The sequence below is a fragment of the Mercurialis annua genome, linkage group LG8 (genome assembly GCF_937616625.2).
Source record: "Mercurialis annua linkage group LG8, ddMerAnnu1.2, whole genome shotgun sequence".
In the NCBI taxonomy this organism is placed as follows: Eukaryota; Viridiplantae; Streptophyta; class Magnoliopsida; order Malpighiales; family Euphorbiaceae; genus Mercurialis; species Mercurialis annua.
This window is the reverse complement of record NC_065577.1, coordinates 8933467-8949340: the sequence shown is the minus strand read 5'-3', so window position 1 is coordinate 8949340 and position 15874 is coordinate 8933467. Positions and strand designations below refer to the sequence as shown.

The window sequence follows — 15874 nt, the reverse complement described above, 5'->3', positions numbered from 1 at the left end:
CTTAATTAATATTGCAATTTGCATGCGAGTTTTTGATGTTGATGTAGTCGCACATTACGATATTGTTTATAGTATTTTGAATTTTTTTTGTTAAATTTGACATTGGAAAACTAATTGTTGAGCTTCAAACAATATTTGTAATATATAGGATCAATCCAATCTTTCATAAAAATAAAAATAATCAAAGTCACAACCAATTACTCAAAAGAAAAAAAAAACTACTTTAATAAAAATATTAAAGGGCAAAATAAGATCCAAATTCTAAACCCTAACTAAAAAAAATTAGCAATGTTTTAATGGAAAAACTAAGATGGATATCTGGTAGTATCAGGGAGAGGAGTGCCATCAAGAAAATGTTTGATCAATGAAAGAGCTCTGAAAGGCTTATAGCTTGGAACTTGATGTCCTGCTCCTCTTACTGTTGCAAATGTTAGGTCTCCTTTGTATACTTGTGTGAACCCTCCAACCTAATTTTAACAAAATTAATTAAAATTAAGATCATAACATAAATTTTAAATTTTTTACATAAAAGAGGCAAAACATATCAATTACGTCCATAAATTTATGCGGTATCATCAATTAGATCTGAGTTTATTCATTAAGATCAAATATAATTAGAAATTTACATCGAGGACATTACACTTTATAAGGACTTAAAAAATGATTTTTTTTGGCTACTTAAATCAACTATAAGTAACCCAAATAGTTAATAGCAATATATTTTTGTAAAAAAAATAAAAAATATATTTTGTAAATAAATATAAACAAAACATAAAGTGTGTTCTTATAAGAAAAACGTATTTAAAAGATGTACTTTTACGAAAAAGCAAATAAAAAAACTGCATTTTTTTTCCTAAAAAAAAAAGCATTATTTTATAATGTCATGCATCTATTTAATTTCATGATACAAATTTATGGACTGAAATGACTATTTTATAAATCGAGACAGAATAAATTTGTTTACCTCTCCTTGGAGGTACCAAGGATGCCATTCAGTTTTGATGTCAAGGTTCATTGCTTCAATAGAATACTGAGTAGAAGTTACTGGTACTCTTCCATCTACATCCCCACTGCATAACATTACCGACGAATTAGCGACGGAAATAACGATAATCGGAAATTAAAATTACTTTAACCATAATTTAATTTAATTCACCTGAATATCCACACACGAAGTCCGTTATCCATGAACTCTTGTAACAATGGAAGGACAGTTGAAGATCCATATGCCCAATGCCTAATAATATCACTGCATGGTTCCCAATCATGATCAAGCTTCGTCACATTAGCATGCATTGCTTCTTGTACATCAGCTCGATTAAGATAAGCGTACACGTAGTAATCGCTGCACGGATCGAAATTGACCAACTGCAATACGAGTTTATAATTTAATAGACGAGTCTCGATATTATATAAATATTTTTAATGCTATAATAAAATTAAAAATGTATGTAAAACTAAAGTAACAAAATGTAATAGCATATGCAAAAATTAAACTAATTTAAATAGTTCTTCTAAAATCAGTTCAGTTTATAAAAAACAGACTAATTATTAATATAAACCCTTGAGTTTAGTTTAAAATACTATTTCCCCCATAAACTTTAAAAAATTACTATGAAATAATACTATTAAAAAGTTAAATTTCAGTTTGATTCAATTTGAATCGAATGCACACAATAAATAAAAGATTGAGATTAGGGTTAACTTACAGAAGCCTTCTTGGGTTTTGGTGTGGTGTTAGGATTGGTGCAAAGAGGGGCATAAATGTTATAAATGTCAAGATAAGAAGTTTGTTTGTCAGTTTTATCAAGGACTGAATTGCACTCAAGAGTTTGAGTTGTGGCATTGGGTGAGAAATCACAATGTTGCTTGATGTTTGCTATATCTTCTTGAGAAATTATAGCATGTGTTGCAAAGTAATCATACATCCCAAGATTATCTGTCTCGTCATTGATCACTGCATTTCCAATCTGCAAATTAATGTCAAAATGGTTAGTTTCTAAATCAAATTAAAACGATTAATTAAAATACAATCTCTAATTACTAAAATATTTTAAAGGAAGTAGTAGAAGAAATAAAGAAAAAACAAAATTGGTGAGATATCACAATCGTTTCCTCTTAAATCTTAGTTAATGATTCAAAAAATACACATGTTTACAGCTTTTATTAGCTCTAATAAAATAGATAATATTATAGACTGAAATTTTATTTTATTTTTCAGTTGTAGCTTCATTGAAAGGTTGGCTTATTGAAAGCATATCCGTCACGTAAGTAACATCAAACTCACTTAATTCAATAGAACGGACTTGGCTACAATTGAATAAAATTATTCTAATTAAAATATGATCGATAAAATTAAAAAAAAAATAGTTGGAATTGATTTTTATCAATTTTTGGGTAATACGCCTATATTTTAAACATGTATTTGATTAAAACTAGATACTTCAAATTTTAACTAGAATGGAATTTTCAATTAAATAGTGAATAAATAAAGAGAAATTAAAAAAAACTTACTAAAATGCCCTTGAGGTTGATAATAGGGTTGCCAGCCTTCTTATTATTGTCAAGAATGGCATGTGCAAGATCAGGCACATAACGTCCAGCATAGCTTTCTCCAGAAATATAAAAATCTCTATCTTTGTACTCAGGAAATCTCTCTAGCCAATTTACCAAAAATCTATAGTTGTCATCGGCTGTGTTTTGGTCTCCGCTCTTGTCGTAATCCGACGTCGTATTCGAATACGAAAACCCTACTCCGGCGGGCGACTCGAGGAACAAAACATTGGCAGCTGAAAAATAAATAAATATTCAAATATTTATTTATGAAATAGTAATTTTTAGTTAATATTTAAAATTGGAGAAATAAAATTAGTATGTATATATTTACCGTAATTCCATGAGTAATGATTTTTGAAAAGTGTTTTTCCATCACTACGTACTCGGAATGGTCCGAGCTCTTGCATAGCTCCATACCCTAACGATGAACATCCGGGTCCTGTAAAAAAATATTGGATAAAATTTATTACAAATTTTCACTTGAAGAAATTGTATAAATACAAAAATTAAATGAAAATATAAAGTAGTATCAGTAACCTTATAGTATATCAATTATTATCATAGGCATTAATTTCATTAGATCTATTTTAATAAAAAAACAGTTGAATTCTGAATTTCAGATCAAATCGATTTAGAATTACATCATGAAAACCTAATCGTATTAAAAATTCGATTTAGATTCATCTCAAAAGTCAAAATTGGAGGAAATAATAATAATGGTTGTGGATTAAATTATAATTTATAATTAAAGTTGAAATCAATATTTTTAATGTACAACATAAACGCCGGAAAATCCTCAACAAGAATGAAATATGGGATTGTACGTCAGAAGAGTGGCATTATACAACTTGGCCATGTGAGGTTTTATAATTAATAATTGATTATTTTTTAAAGATTTCTTATGTTTATGTTAATGTTTAGTTTTTTATTTTACTTCATAATAGTGTTGAGGGTGGGGTATTACACCTGGTTTTTGGTTTATTATCTAGATTGATAAAAGAGAACAAAAATGAATTTTTGTACGTATCTGAGAATTAAAGTAATTATTATCATAAGAGAATATAAACTAAAATGTTCTTTCAATAATTATTTCCAGCCATGCAAAAGTACAACCTAGTTTGAGAATTGCAATATTTTATGCAATGTGTTGTTTATTTTATAGAAAAAAGAACATAAACAAAATACAAAACAAAGTAGTTAATTAATTGCTAGAATAATGATTAAAATTGTAAAGTATTTAAGATAGGGTCAATTATTGCATAAAACATGTTAATCTATTATGGAAAAAAATTAACAATTATTGCCTAAATAATTAATCATTAGAAAACGTACAAAATTTTGCAAAAAGATTCGATGACATACCATCTTATCTATCACGAAACCATCCAAAAATAATTAAAACAACATAAAGTTTACCATCAAAAAAATTAAAAACTCAACGCAGTCTTAATTTTGTTTTCTTTTTATTATTTATATTCAATTTTCAAAGATCAACATTTAGAGTAAATTCAAAGTAAACTTATTAAACATAATATAAAAATATTATAATATTTGAAAAGATTAGAGAAATTCTTATCTAAAACTCCACAATTCAAGGGTAGTGGAGTTCTTGTGAGAGTGTAGTTCATCATGTACAAGTCAAAATAATAAATTTTTAATAAAATTAAACACATAAACTAATGAATAATAAAATAAAATATCAATAAGTAGGTACACTCACTTGTAATTTTTTAAAAATATATATCCAATTAAAAAAACTTAAATTCTGAATAATCTATCCCCATGAAACCACGAACATAACAAAGAAGTTTCATATTTAAATTCAAACAGAAACTAACCATAATAATTCATAAGAACATTGCTTAAGCAAATAATTTCTATAACATAAAAGAAAAAAAAATACCTCCATTGAGCCAAAGAAGAAGAGGCAGAGACTCTTTAGGGTAATGTTGAGCCTCAGCAAAATAATAATAAAGCGCCCGGCCGGCCGACTCATCGGTCGTAATATAGCCACCGTACTGCTCGAAATCGACGTCAGGCTGTCCGGGCAGTCTGTCGATTCTATCATTCTCTTTCGATCCAACATAATCCCCCGGAATCATCATCTTTGGTGTATTAACATGATGTTCATTAGGGTTTACTTGAAGAAGACTGGTCTCAATTCCAGAATTACCCCTATATTTTGCATGAAAATAGTGATCAAATGCTTCTCCTTTGCTCTTGGCATGAGCAAATTGAACAAAGAAACATGAAAATATAATAATGGAGAAAACGGAGAAGTTTCTATTTGTGTTTCCCATTGTGAAAAAACAGTTTTATTTTGATAATCGAGTTTAGATTTTGGTTCTTAATTTATAGAACAGAATGTTTAGCATAAAGTCGATAATACCCCGAGTTTATGGGTGTTATATTTTGGGTCAAACTCAAATTAATGAATTTTTTTTTTTTTTTTTGATAAAACAAATTAATGAATTAGATTCAAATACTAATTATTTGTATACGAGTTTGAGTTATGTTATTACTTATTTTATATTCCGAAATTAATATAATTTTTATTCTTTGTAAACTTTAATTTAAGTTGTTTATTATATAAAAAATGTAATATAAATACGAAAACTTAATAAAAAATAGGTTAGAAAAATTAGAAACTAATTAAAGAGTCTAAACAGTTTTCTCTTAGAGTTTTTTTATCTTTATTTTATTATTAATATTAAAGTGTCATGCTTATTATGAAAAAACTTGTCAAATATTTATATTGTAATATTAAATTTAGTGGAATTTATAGATAGAATACAAGCGATCCTATATAATTGAAAGAGATTAATTTTTATGTTTTATAGTTAGAGTTGCTATCAGATTCAGTAACGTATTTTATTTGATAAGAAATTATCATTCATTATCCTAATTCTACTGATCTGAATAGATAATTATATTATTAAATTATATTATTAAAGAAATCTACTAATGATGAGCCAGCTGCAATTAAATAAAAAAAGGAAGGAAACAAGAAAATTCCAAGGTTTACAAGTGTAGAGTAGATCCATAGCAATCTTGCTGTGCAAATGCAAAATTATAGGAATATGATTTCATAAAAGAAGAACTTACTATTTTAATTAATATATTTAACAATCATTCAACATTCAACATTTTCCAAGTTAATACAAGAATTACATAAAAGAAGAACTTACTATTTTAATTAATATATTTATAAGAAATGTGAAGACAAACTATATTTAAAAGTAGTATAATAATAATCTTTATATCATAATCCGATTAATTCGCGGAATATTTATTTAAATTTTTAAAATTAATTTAATTGTGTTTATATTTCGATTTATCTCAGTTTGACACAATTAAATCGATTTTAAAAAGATTTTCAGCGAATTGGATAAATAATTAAATATTTAATATTTTTTAAAATTTCAAAAAAAATTGGACATTTTAATACAGTTAAATCTAAATAATAATGACCAAATTTATTTTAATATATTATATGATATTCAATACTAAACATGTTATACCATGTGGATAGTACTAGTTAAGTGATTGGTCAATTAGTATCACATGCATATACGGTTTCTATTGCTTCCTATCCTTTAGAAAATACTGTACAAAGTTATATGCATTTTCAACAATTTGACATTGACTTGAATTCTTTCAATTATAGATAGAAAAAATGGGTAGTTTTTTTCTTTTTTCTTTTCTATGAGTTTTTATTAAATTGTGAAATAACGATAATGCATAAGGTTTATATATGAAGAATCTGAAAGTATTAATTGCTAGATTAATACCATAAATGGTTACAAACTAAGTTGTCACTTGGTTTATTGTAAAGTAGATTTTCGGAACATTGACTCTTTGAGAAATTCAAATAAAAACTATCTATTTCCTCTCTTTTTTTTTCAAAAAATGTATAATTAATTTTGACATTATATTTTATTTTTTTAATCAAAAGATGTAAATATTTTTTAGATTTTTATATTGATAGAAAATATATATGATTTTTTTATTCTTCCAAGTAAAATCAATAAAAGAAAAACTACCGTGTATTAATTCTTATCTAATATCAAGCACAATTTTAATTGTTGTCTACGTATCAAAATAAAAAAAATTAATATTTTAATTGTTTGATTATGCATTATTAAAATTGACGGTATGATATTAATAAAAGGGTTAATTACAAAAAAATCACAAACTTTACCCATTTTTTCATTTTAATCACGCAGTTTAAAATTTCTACACGAACTACCACTTTTTCTCAAATTCATACACGGTGCTGAGGTGACACTCATTCATTTGTGTAAAATGACCTCCACCTCAGCGAATTCAACCAATGAAGCCATGACATATTTCACTACTAAAAAACAGGCAAATAGCGACGGATATTGGCGACGGACACCAAATCTGTCGCTATTTGATAACATTTGTGACGGATATAGCGAAGGACTTACGATCCGTCGCTAAAATAACTTAGCGACGGAAAGTCCGTCGCTATTCCGTCACCAAGTTGGCGGGAACGTGGCGGGAAGACTTGGCGCTGATTTTTGGTGCCAATTTTAGCGACGGATGTACTTTTCCGTCGCTAAATTGAAGGCGGGAATAATTGGCGCTTAAGTTTTGTCCCAAATTTATGATTAAATCTGTCGCTAATGCATTAACGTATCAAAATGCTGCGTTTTGAGCCAATATTTAGCGACGGAATCTCCTGTCCTTTGCTAAGTTTTGTAAATGAAACGCTGCGTTTCATTTAAGTTCAATTTTAGCGACAGATTCCAATATCCGTCGCTAAAATTAAACCTAAATAAAACACGCAGCTTGTAATACCCCGTAAGTTCAGGTACCGTTTAGTGCAACGTGTCCGGCAGAGAAGGACCGGAGTTGCAGAGATAAAGATATTGGATATTAAAGAAAAGGATAATATGGAGTAAGACATGTATGTTTGAGGATTAGAATAAGAAAATAAGGAAAAATATCAAGAAAAGTCACAATTATAGTTCAGGGACTAAAGTGGTAATTTAACCAATAAGTCCGAAAATGGAATTATTCGCCAAGGTCCGCGAAATGTTTTATAGTATTGGTGGTAAAAGTTTCAGGTCAATCGGAGACCTTTTAAAATTTGGACGCGGATTCATTTTGGGCTAAATTGTCAATTTTGAAGAATTCAAGGATCAAAGTGCAAATTAGCCAATTTAGCATCGAGAATAGCAATCGGAATATTATCGACGAGAATAGTTATATTTGGAGTAGTATTATTTATTTGGATATAAATAATACGTAGATATTCGAGTTTAAGTGAATAATTAACCGTTCGGTTAAAATTAGAAAGTTTAAAAGAGAATTGGTTAAGTTAAAGAAATGAAGGACTAAAGTGGCTAATTAGCCAATCTATATAAAGAAAAGAAAGAGATCAGATAGAGGAAGAAGAAGGAGGAAGAAACTTACAGAAGGTTTTGACGAACGATTACGATCCGTCGCCGTTTCGCCGTTTCTCGTCCGAATCGAGTGATTCTCGCGCCGATGGATTGAGAATTCAATCCTCTATCAATCTCGAGCATCAAGTCGAGGTAATTTAATGATTTTTGATATCGAAATGATAGGATTAGGGTTATTTCGTTTTAAACGAATTAAACGGATTATAATCGCGTTTCTATTGGCGTTTTGATGAATTTGGAGTTGAGTTTAGGTGAAAACGAGATAGGGGCATGTCGGAATCGAGTTTAAGCATGACGGGAAGCCCGGAAACGAAGTTTCCGGGCACTGTGTGTGGATCGCGCACGGTGTGCGATCGCACACCGAAGTGTGCGAACGCACACTAGGTGTGCGAACGCACACTAGGTGTGCGAACGCACACCACCCTGTGAAGGCACACAGGGACCAAAACGGACTTTTTACCCGAGGGACCGAAACGGACTTTTTGCCTGAAGGACTAAAATGGACTTTTAGCCTTAATCGGATCGGATGTTAATATTTCCGACTTTAAGTACGTCGGACATTAAAAGTAAATATTAAGAGACGTATTGGGAATACGATCATATTGACCTAAGTTTATAACTTAGAGTTTTAGTATTAAGTCTACGTTTATGAATTAAACGTACGTATGATTTGAATAGGATGTGGATGCATCGACGAGGTACGAGATCGACGAGTTGGAATCGCTAAGAGATTGAGTGACCCGTGGAGCTTACGTTTGGATATGAGGAATAGCGATCGTAGTGAGTTAAACTTTACTTTGAGTATTATTACGCAATAGATAGTTTTTATATTATAAGTATAATATTAAACTACATCGCATGCTATAGTATTTTATCGATAGAAATGAATTTGTGCATCGTATTATCGAATATATATAGATTGTGAAAACTAGTATATGATCCGGGGGAAACAAGCTACCTATTGGGTGTCAATAGGCTGTGTGATCACCAGCGTCCGGGTAAGTCATAGATAGAGATTGCATTGATTGTTTATCGTACTTGTTCGTGCATGCGATACAAGGCCTATCTGGTCGAACTATCCCGGGGCTTATATCTGCGAGTCGACTGGTTGAACTATCCCGGACTCATATCGATCGATCGATCGTTAAATGTTGTGATGGTGTTCAGTATGCATGCTAAGAGACTAGGGTTTCGATCGGATCAAATGCTTGAAGTATAATATGTTTATATATATGTGTTTTGTTTTAAATGCGATGTTATTTTCTATAATACCCTAGTAATGTGTTTTCTCACTCAGTATTTACCCAAATACTGACCCCTCACATTGATGTTTTTCAGGTGTATAGAGTCGGATCAGACAGACCATTTTTGGTGTGCTGGGTACGAGTCCCCTTGGTGCTGCAGTAGTATACGTATGACGAGTCTTAGCATAGAATAGTCAGGTCTTATAGGTTGTGTACATATTTAATGTTTGTTTGATGTGACGTCTTTTGGTTGTCAGTTTTGTATTGATCGATAGACGGGCTAGTACGTACAAGTTACGGAAGTGAGATGCCCACTATGGTTGTATCGATGGTGTGATATATATGATGTACGTTATGATTGTAAACGTGTCTTCTTATTACATGTTTATAGGATAGTTGTGTTTGCGTTTCCGCGAAAAAGTTAGAGTGGTTTTAGGCTTGCTACGGGTTTCGGAGCTACCACTCCCATTCCCTAGCGCCGGTCTCGGCTCAATAATTTGGGTCGTGACAAAGTTGGTATCAGAGCAGTTGGTCCAGTTACCTCTGCTAATATGTGATTTGTGTGCAGTTAGTCCATGATACCACTGCAAGTCTGTGATTGATGTATGTTTGTTCCTAGGTATTAGGTCATTAGACTAAGTTAGGAACTACTGCAGCTATAGAATTGAACCATGTCTGATCCAAGTCGTTTGTATTATTTGTTTTATGATCGAGCTGATTGATAGTGAATTATCGATGGATTGTGAAAGATCGAATTGATTGATAGTAAATTATTGATTAATCGAGAATTTTTGTTCGTTTCATTATGATAAGTATGATCGATGGATTGTGAAATTCTTGTTTGTTCCATTATGATAAATATAATCGATAGATTTGTGAAATCTTTGTCTGTTCCTTTGCAAAATACGATGTATAGATGGTATCGAAATTGAGTTATCGAAATCGATCGAAGGGTTATGGTATGCATGAAGAAGAAGTATGAAGTTACAGAAGTGGAAGAACTTATCGTGTGCAGAGTTTAAAGGTCTAGAGAACTTACAAAACTCGAAGTTTAAAACTTTTTGAAAGTTGTTTGTTTAAACGATTTTGAAAACATAATTGTGCCTAGACCCGCGATAGTCATCGATAAGTGCCACGACATCGATAGAAATGCATCACTACATATATCTGTACATACATCGATAGGACATGCATCATATGCATTATGTTCAAATGAAGAGGTAAGATGTGGCAACTCTTTGGGGATGAGAGACGTCATCACCCTAGTGCACAATTTTGCTAAAATGAAAATGGAATTTGATTTGGAATTCAAAATGAATCGTTTTATCGAAAGAGTTTTAAAAGAGTTTTGTTTTCATGTAAGTATACCTAGACCAGAACTCTGTAACGGAAGTGAAGTGCTCACAAGCAAGCTGCGATCAAGGCCACGAGGCGAATGAATACGTATCGTTGCGAAAACATAGACGTTATGCTTCTAGGATATGAACATAGATTTGAGTTAACGAGCTAGAATATAACTAAGATCGTGAAAACGTTGGACAGTGACATGTATTCGATTAGTGATGTCCTCGAAAGTAAATATCTCTTTGACGGGATGTCAAAGATTTTAAATGACGATATAAGAGAAGAAGTGAATGATAGATGTGCGTGAATAGCGGAATGAAAATGATTGGACGGTGAACTAGGACGTTCATACTGTATGATAGTAGTATGAAAAGAGGATAGTTGAGTATAGGAATCGATTTATAGTTATGCTTTGGAGATAGGAGATTGCCCTTATGATAAGAGGAGGTGAATATTGTGTGATATTAGAAAGACGTCGGGTTTAATAAGGATATCGATGATAGACGTACAAGGATAGGAGCGACGAGTCAAGAAAGCGTGTGATGGAATACAAAGTATATAGTATTGAAGGTCAAACAAGGAACAAATGAAAAGGTCAAGGGTTTAAGATAAGTAAAAAGGTTGTAAGAAAATTCGAGGACGAATTTTTATAAGGGGGGAAGAATGTAATACCCCGTAAGTTCAGGTACCGTTTAGTGCAACGTGTCCGGCAGAGAAGGACCGGAGTTGCAGAGATAAAGATATTGGATATTAAAGAAAAGGATAATATGGAGTAAGACATGTATGTTTGAGGATTAGAATAAGAAAATAAGGAAAAATATCAAGAAAAGTCACAATTATAGTTCAGGGACTAAAGTGGTAATTTAACCAATAAGTCCGAAAATGGAATTATTCGCCAAGGTCCGCGAAATGTTTTATAGTATTGGTGGTAAAAGTTTCAGGTCAATCGGAGACCTTTTAAAATTTGGACGCGGATTCATTTTGGGCTAAATTGTCAATTTTGAAGAATTCAAGGATCAAAGTGCAAATTAGCCAATTTAGCATCGAGAATAGCAATCGGAATATTATCGACGAGAATAGTTATATTTGGAGTAGTATTATTTATTTGGATATAAATAATACGTAGATATTCGAGTTTAAGTGAATAATTAACCGTTCGGTTAAAATTAGAAAGTTTAAAAGAGAATTGGTTAAGTTAAAGAAATGAAGGACTAAAGTGGCTAATTAGCCAATCTATATAAAGAAAAGAAAGAGATCAGATAGAGGAAGAAGAAGGAGGAAGAAACTTACAGAAGGTTTTGACGAACGATTACGATCCGTCGCCGTTTCGCCGTTTCTCGTCCGAATCGAGTGATTCTCGCGCCGATGGATTGAGAATTCAATCCTCTATCAATCTCGAGCATCAAGTCGAGGTAATTTAATGATTTTTGATATCGAAATGATAGGATTAGGGTTATTTCGTTTTAAACGAATTAAACGGATTATAATCGCGTTTCTATTGGCGTTTTGATGAATTTGGAGTTGAGTTTAGGTGAAAACGAGATAGGGGCATGTCGGAATCGAGTTTAAGCATGACGGGAAGCCCGGAAACGAAGTTTCCGGGCACTGTGTGTGGATCGCGCACGGTGTGCGATCGCACACCGAAGTGTGCGAACGCACACTAGGTGTGCGAACGCACACTAGGTGTGCGAACGCACACCACCCTGTGAAGGCACACAGGGACCAAAACGGACTTTTTACCCGAGGGACCGAAACGGACTTTTTGCCTGAAGGACTAAAATGGACTTTTAGCCTTAATCGGATCGGATGTTAATATTTCCGACTTTAAGTACGTCGGACATTAAAAGTAAATATTAAGAGACGTATTGGGAATACGATCATATTGACCTAAGTTTATAACTTAGAGTTTTAGTATTAAGTCTACGTTTATGAATTAAACGTACGTATGATTTGAATAGGATGTGGATGCATCGACGAGGTACGAGATCGACGAGTTGGAATCGCTAAGAGATTGAGTGACCCGTGGAGCTTACGTTTGGATATGAGGAATAGCGATCGTAGTGAGTTAAACTTTACTTTGAGTATTATTACGCAATAGATAGTTTTTATATTATAAGTATAATATTAAACTACATCGCATGCTATAGTATTTTATCGATAGAAATGAATTTGTGCATCGTATTATCGAATATATATAGATTGTGAAAACTAGTATATGATCCGGGGGAAACAAGCTACCTATTGGGTGTCAATAGGCTGTGTGATCACCAGCGTCCGGGTAAGTCATAGATAGAGATTGCATTGATTGTTTATCGTACTTGTTCGTGCATGCGATACAAGGCCTATCTGGTCGAACTATCCCGGGGCTTATATCTGCGAGTCGACTGGTTGAACTATCCCGGACTCATATCGATCGATCGATCGTTAAATGTTGTGATGGTGTTCAGTATGCATGCTAAGAGACTAGGGTTTCGATCGGATCAAATGCTTGAAGTATAATATGTTTATATATATGTGTTTTGTTTTAAATGCGATGTTATTTTCTATAATACCCTAGTAATGTGTTTTCTCACTCAGTATTTCCCCAAATACTGACCCCTCACATTGATGTTTTTCAGGTGTATAGAGTCGGATCAGACAGACCATTTTTGGTGTGCTGGGTACGAGTCCCCTTGGTGCTGCAGTAGTATACGTATGACGAGTCTTAGCATAGAATAGTCAGGTCTTATAGGTTGTGTACATATTTAATGTTTGTTTGATGTGACGTCTTTTGGTTGTCAGTTTTGTATTGATCGATAGACGGGCTAGTACGTACAAGTTACGGAAGTGAGATGCCCACTATGGTTGTATCGATGGTGTGATATATATGATGTACGTTATGATTGTAAACGTGTCTTCTTATTACATGTTTATAGGATAGTTGTGTTTGCGTTTCCGCGAAAAAGTTAGAGTGGTTTTAGGCTTGCTACGGGTTTCGGAGCTACCACTCCCATTCCCTAGCGCCGGTCTCGGCTCAATAATTTGGGTCGTGACACAGCTCTTCTTCCTCATTCAGCAGCAGTTAATAAAAAACGCAGCTTTTCCTCACCGGCGATTCATTTCTCCTTTTCCTCACCAGCGATTCCTCCATTTTTAACCGGCGATTCTCATTTGTGTTGGCGATTCCTTCCTCACCGGCGGTTCCCATCTGTTTTGGCTTCCTCACCGGCGTTTTCCACTATTGCAGCTGCCTCGCCGCTGCCTAGCCGCCTTGCCGCCGCCTCCGTCTGCTGTGCTCGTCGGCTCCGTTTCAGTCAGGTAAGGTTTTTTCAATTATTATATAATTAATTTAGTTAGGTTAATTAATTTAGTTAGGTTAATTTAGTTTAAGCTAATTAAATTTAGTTAGGTTAATTCATATTTAGTTAGGTTAATTCATTGTATAAGTAGGCTATTTTGTTAGTTTAGGTTAAAATAATTAAATTTAGGTTAATTGTTTGGCTAAATATTTAAATTTAGGTTAATTGTTAGTTTATTTGTTAAAAAGTTAAATGAATTATTAATTTTAAATTGTTATTATAATTTTAGGTTAATTTTTAATTTCAGTTATTAGATCTTTATTTATTAGGAAAAATAGTAAGCTAAGTATTTAAATTTAGTAGCATTGTTAGTTTAATTGTGAAAACATTATATGAATGTTTAATATAATTTTTAGGTGTTCTTTAGTTTAATTTGATAATTAGATTACTTTGTAATTAATTATTTAATTAAATTGTAAATTGAATTGTTATATTGATAATTAAGTTATTAGGTTATTAGTTTAATACTTAAATATATAATAAATTGAATTTTAGTAGTATGTTGGATTGCGTATTGTTGTAATTTACTTGCAGGACTTCCCTGAAAAATGGACGATGCTCATTTTTTAAGGGAAGTGCTGCCCAATTTTTTTTAGAAAATTATTTTATTTATTAATTATATAATAACAAATTTAAAAACTGAAACTATTTGTGTGATAGGTTTGATAGCCGTCAGTTGGTTGCAGCGGTCCCAGATTTCATCGATCTTTTTTATCTATTGCGGTTCTGCTCTGCAACAAGTAAGTACCGTTATTATTTTTATCTTAATTTATATAATTATTTAATTTTATAAGCTGTTTCAACCTAAAATGACCTCAATTTTATTCCCACCGACTGCGACAGAACTGTACAGTCGCCTTCATAAAACGAAGGCTGAGAAGAAACCGGTCGACAAGAGGGCTCAGGATATGACTGTAAGTCCTTATCACATTAAAATTCTATAAGTTGTGTATATAGGCTTAAGTGTTGAATATATTATACATGAAGTGTTAAACTGTATAGGCTTAACGTTTGTGTAATTAGAACTCAATATATTTGGTTGGTTGGGTTATATATTGTAATTTGCTTGCAGGACTTCCCTGAAAAATGTGTGATGTTCATATTACAGAGAAAATGCTGCCGAAATTTCCTTAATAATTAGAATTATTTATAAAGTGTTATGTTTTTTTATTTGTTATAAAACTAAACTGATATGTTTTGTAATTGTTTTGTACGTAGGACGCCATCGCTGAGAGGCTTGCTGCTGCGACACATTCGCCGACCGGAGAGGGGAGCACCTCGAGTCCTGTGGATGAGACGCAGATATTTATGGATATCGAGGGCGTCAACAAGAAGCACCGGGTGTACGGACTGGGTTCGGCTACCAGCAGGTATGTAGGCCCGAGTATCACACCGCAGAGAGGCAGCTCTTCACGGACATCACAGCAGGCGGATGAGGAGGTCGAGCGCCGTGTGCAGGCCGGCATCCAGGAGGGCCTGCGGCAGGTTGAGCAGCGGTTGGCGGCGCAGCAGGCGAGCATGGCACAGATGATACGTGATGAGATTGCAAGGATGATGCCGAATCTCCCACCAGAGTATCAGCCACAGTTTCCCCCTCCCCCGCCAGACGGTGGCGACACTACAGATTTGTAGTTTCCTGTTTATTTTGTTTTCTGAAATATATTATGTACGATGTTTTTTTTCAGACAACGTTATATGTATACTTTGATATTTTATTTTATATATATATACTTTTATTCAGTTTCAATTAGGTGTAATCTAAAATAAAATTTAATTATTGTATTTAGCAGGTTTTAAACGTCAGCGAAAAAAAAAAACAACAGAAAACGGCAGAAATTTGCCCAAAAATACACCATTGGCGACGTATCCGTCGCTAAAATGAACACAATGAGACAAAATGTGACTCATTAGCGACGAATATTTCCGTCGCTAAATGTAACCATTTAGCGACGAAGACGTC

General features: G+C 32.7%; 1 protein-coding gene across 1 annotated transcript; it reads right to left on the bottom strand.

The window, feature by feature from the left end:
* Window positions 1-143: 143 nt before the first annotated feature.
* LOC126659632 (serine carboxypeptidase-like 40) lies at window positions 144-4896 on the bottom strand. Its single transcript, XM_050352946.2, has 7 exons — window positions 4460-4896; window positions 2888-2995; window positions 2515-2789; window positions 1710-1970; window positions 1157-1368; window positions 965-1070; window positions 144-467 (listed from the first exon to the last, which is right to left on the bottom strand). The coding sequence occupies exons 1-7, from the start codon at window positions 4854-4856 to the stop codon at window positions 306-308; spliced, it is 1521 nt and encodes a 506-aa protein (XP_050208903.1). The 5' UTR covers window positions 4857-4896; the 3' UTR covers window positions 144-305.
* Window positions 4897-15874: the final 10978 nt, after the last annotated feature.

Coding starts and splice junctions, on each gene's coding strand:
- LOC126659632 (XM_050352946.2), bottom strand. CDS start 4,856: ATGGGAAACACAAATAGAAACTTCTCCGTTTTCTCCATTATTATATTT. Junction 1,369..1,709: donor CAAAACCCAAGAAGGCTTCT/GTAAGTTAACCC, acceptor CTCGTATTGCAG/TTGGTCAATTTCGATCCGTG. Junction 468..964: donor CTTGGTACCTCCAAGGAGAG/GTAAACAAATTT, acceptor TGTTAAAATTAG/GTTGGAGGGTTCACACAAGT.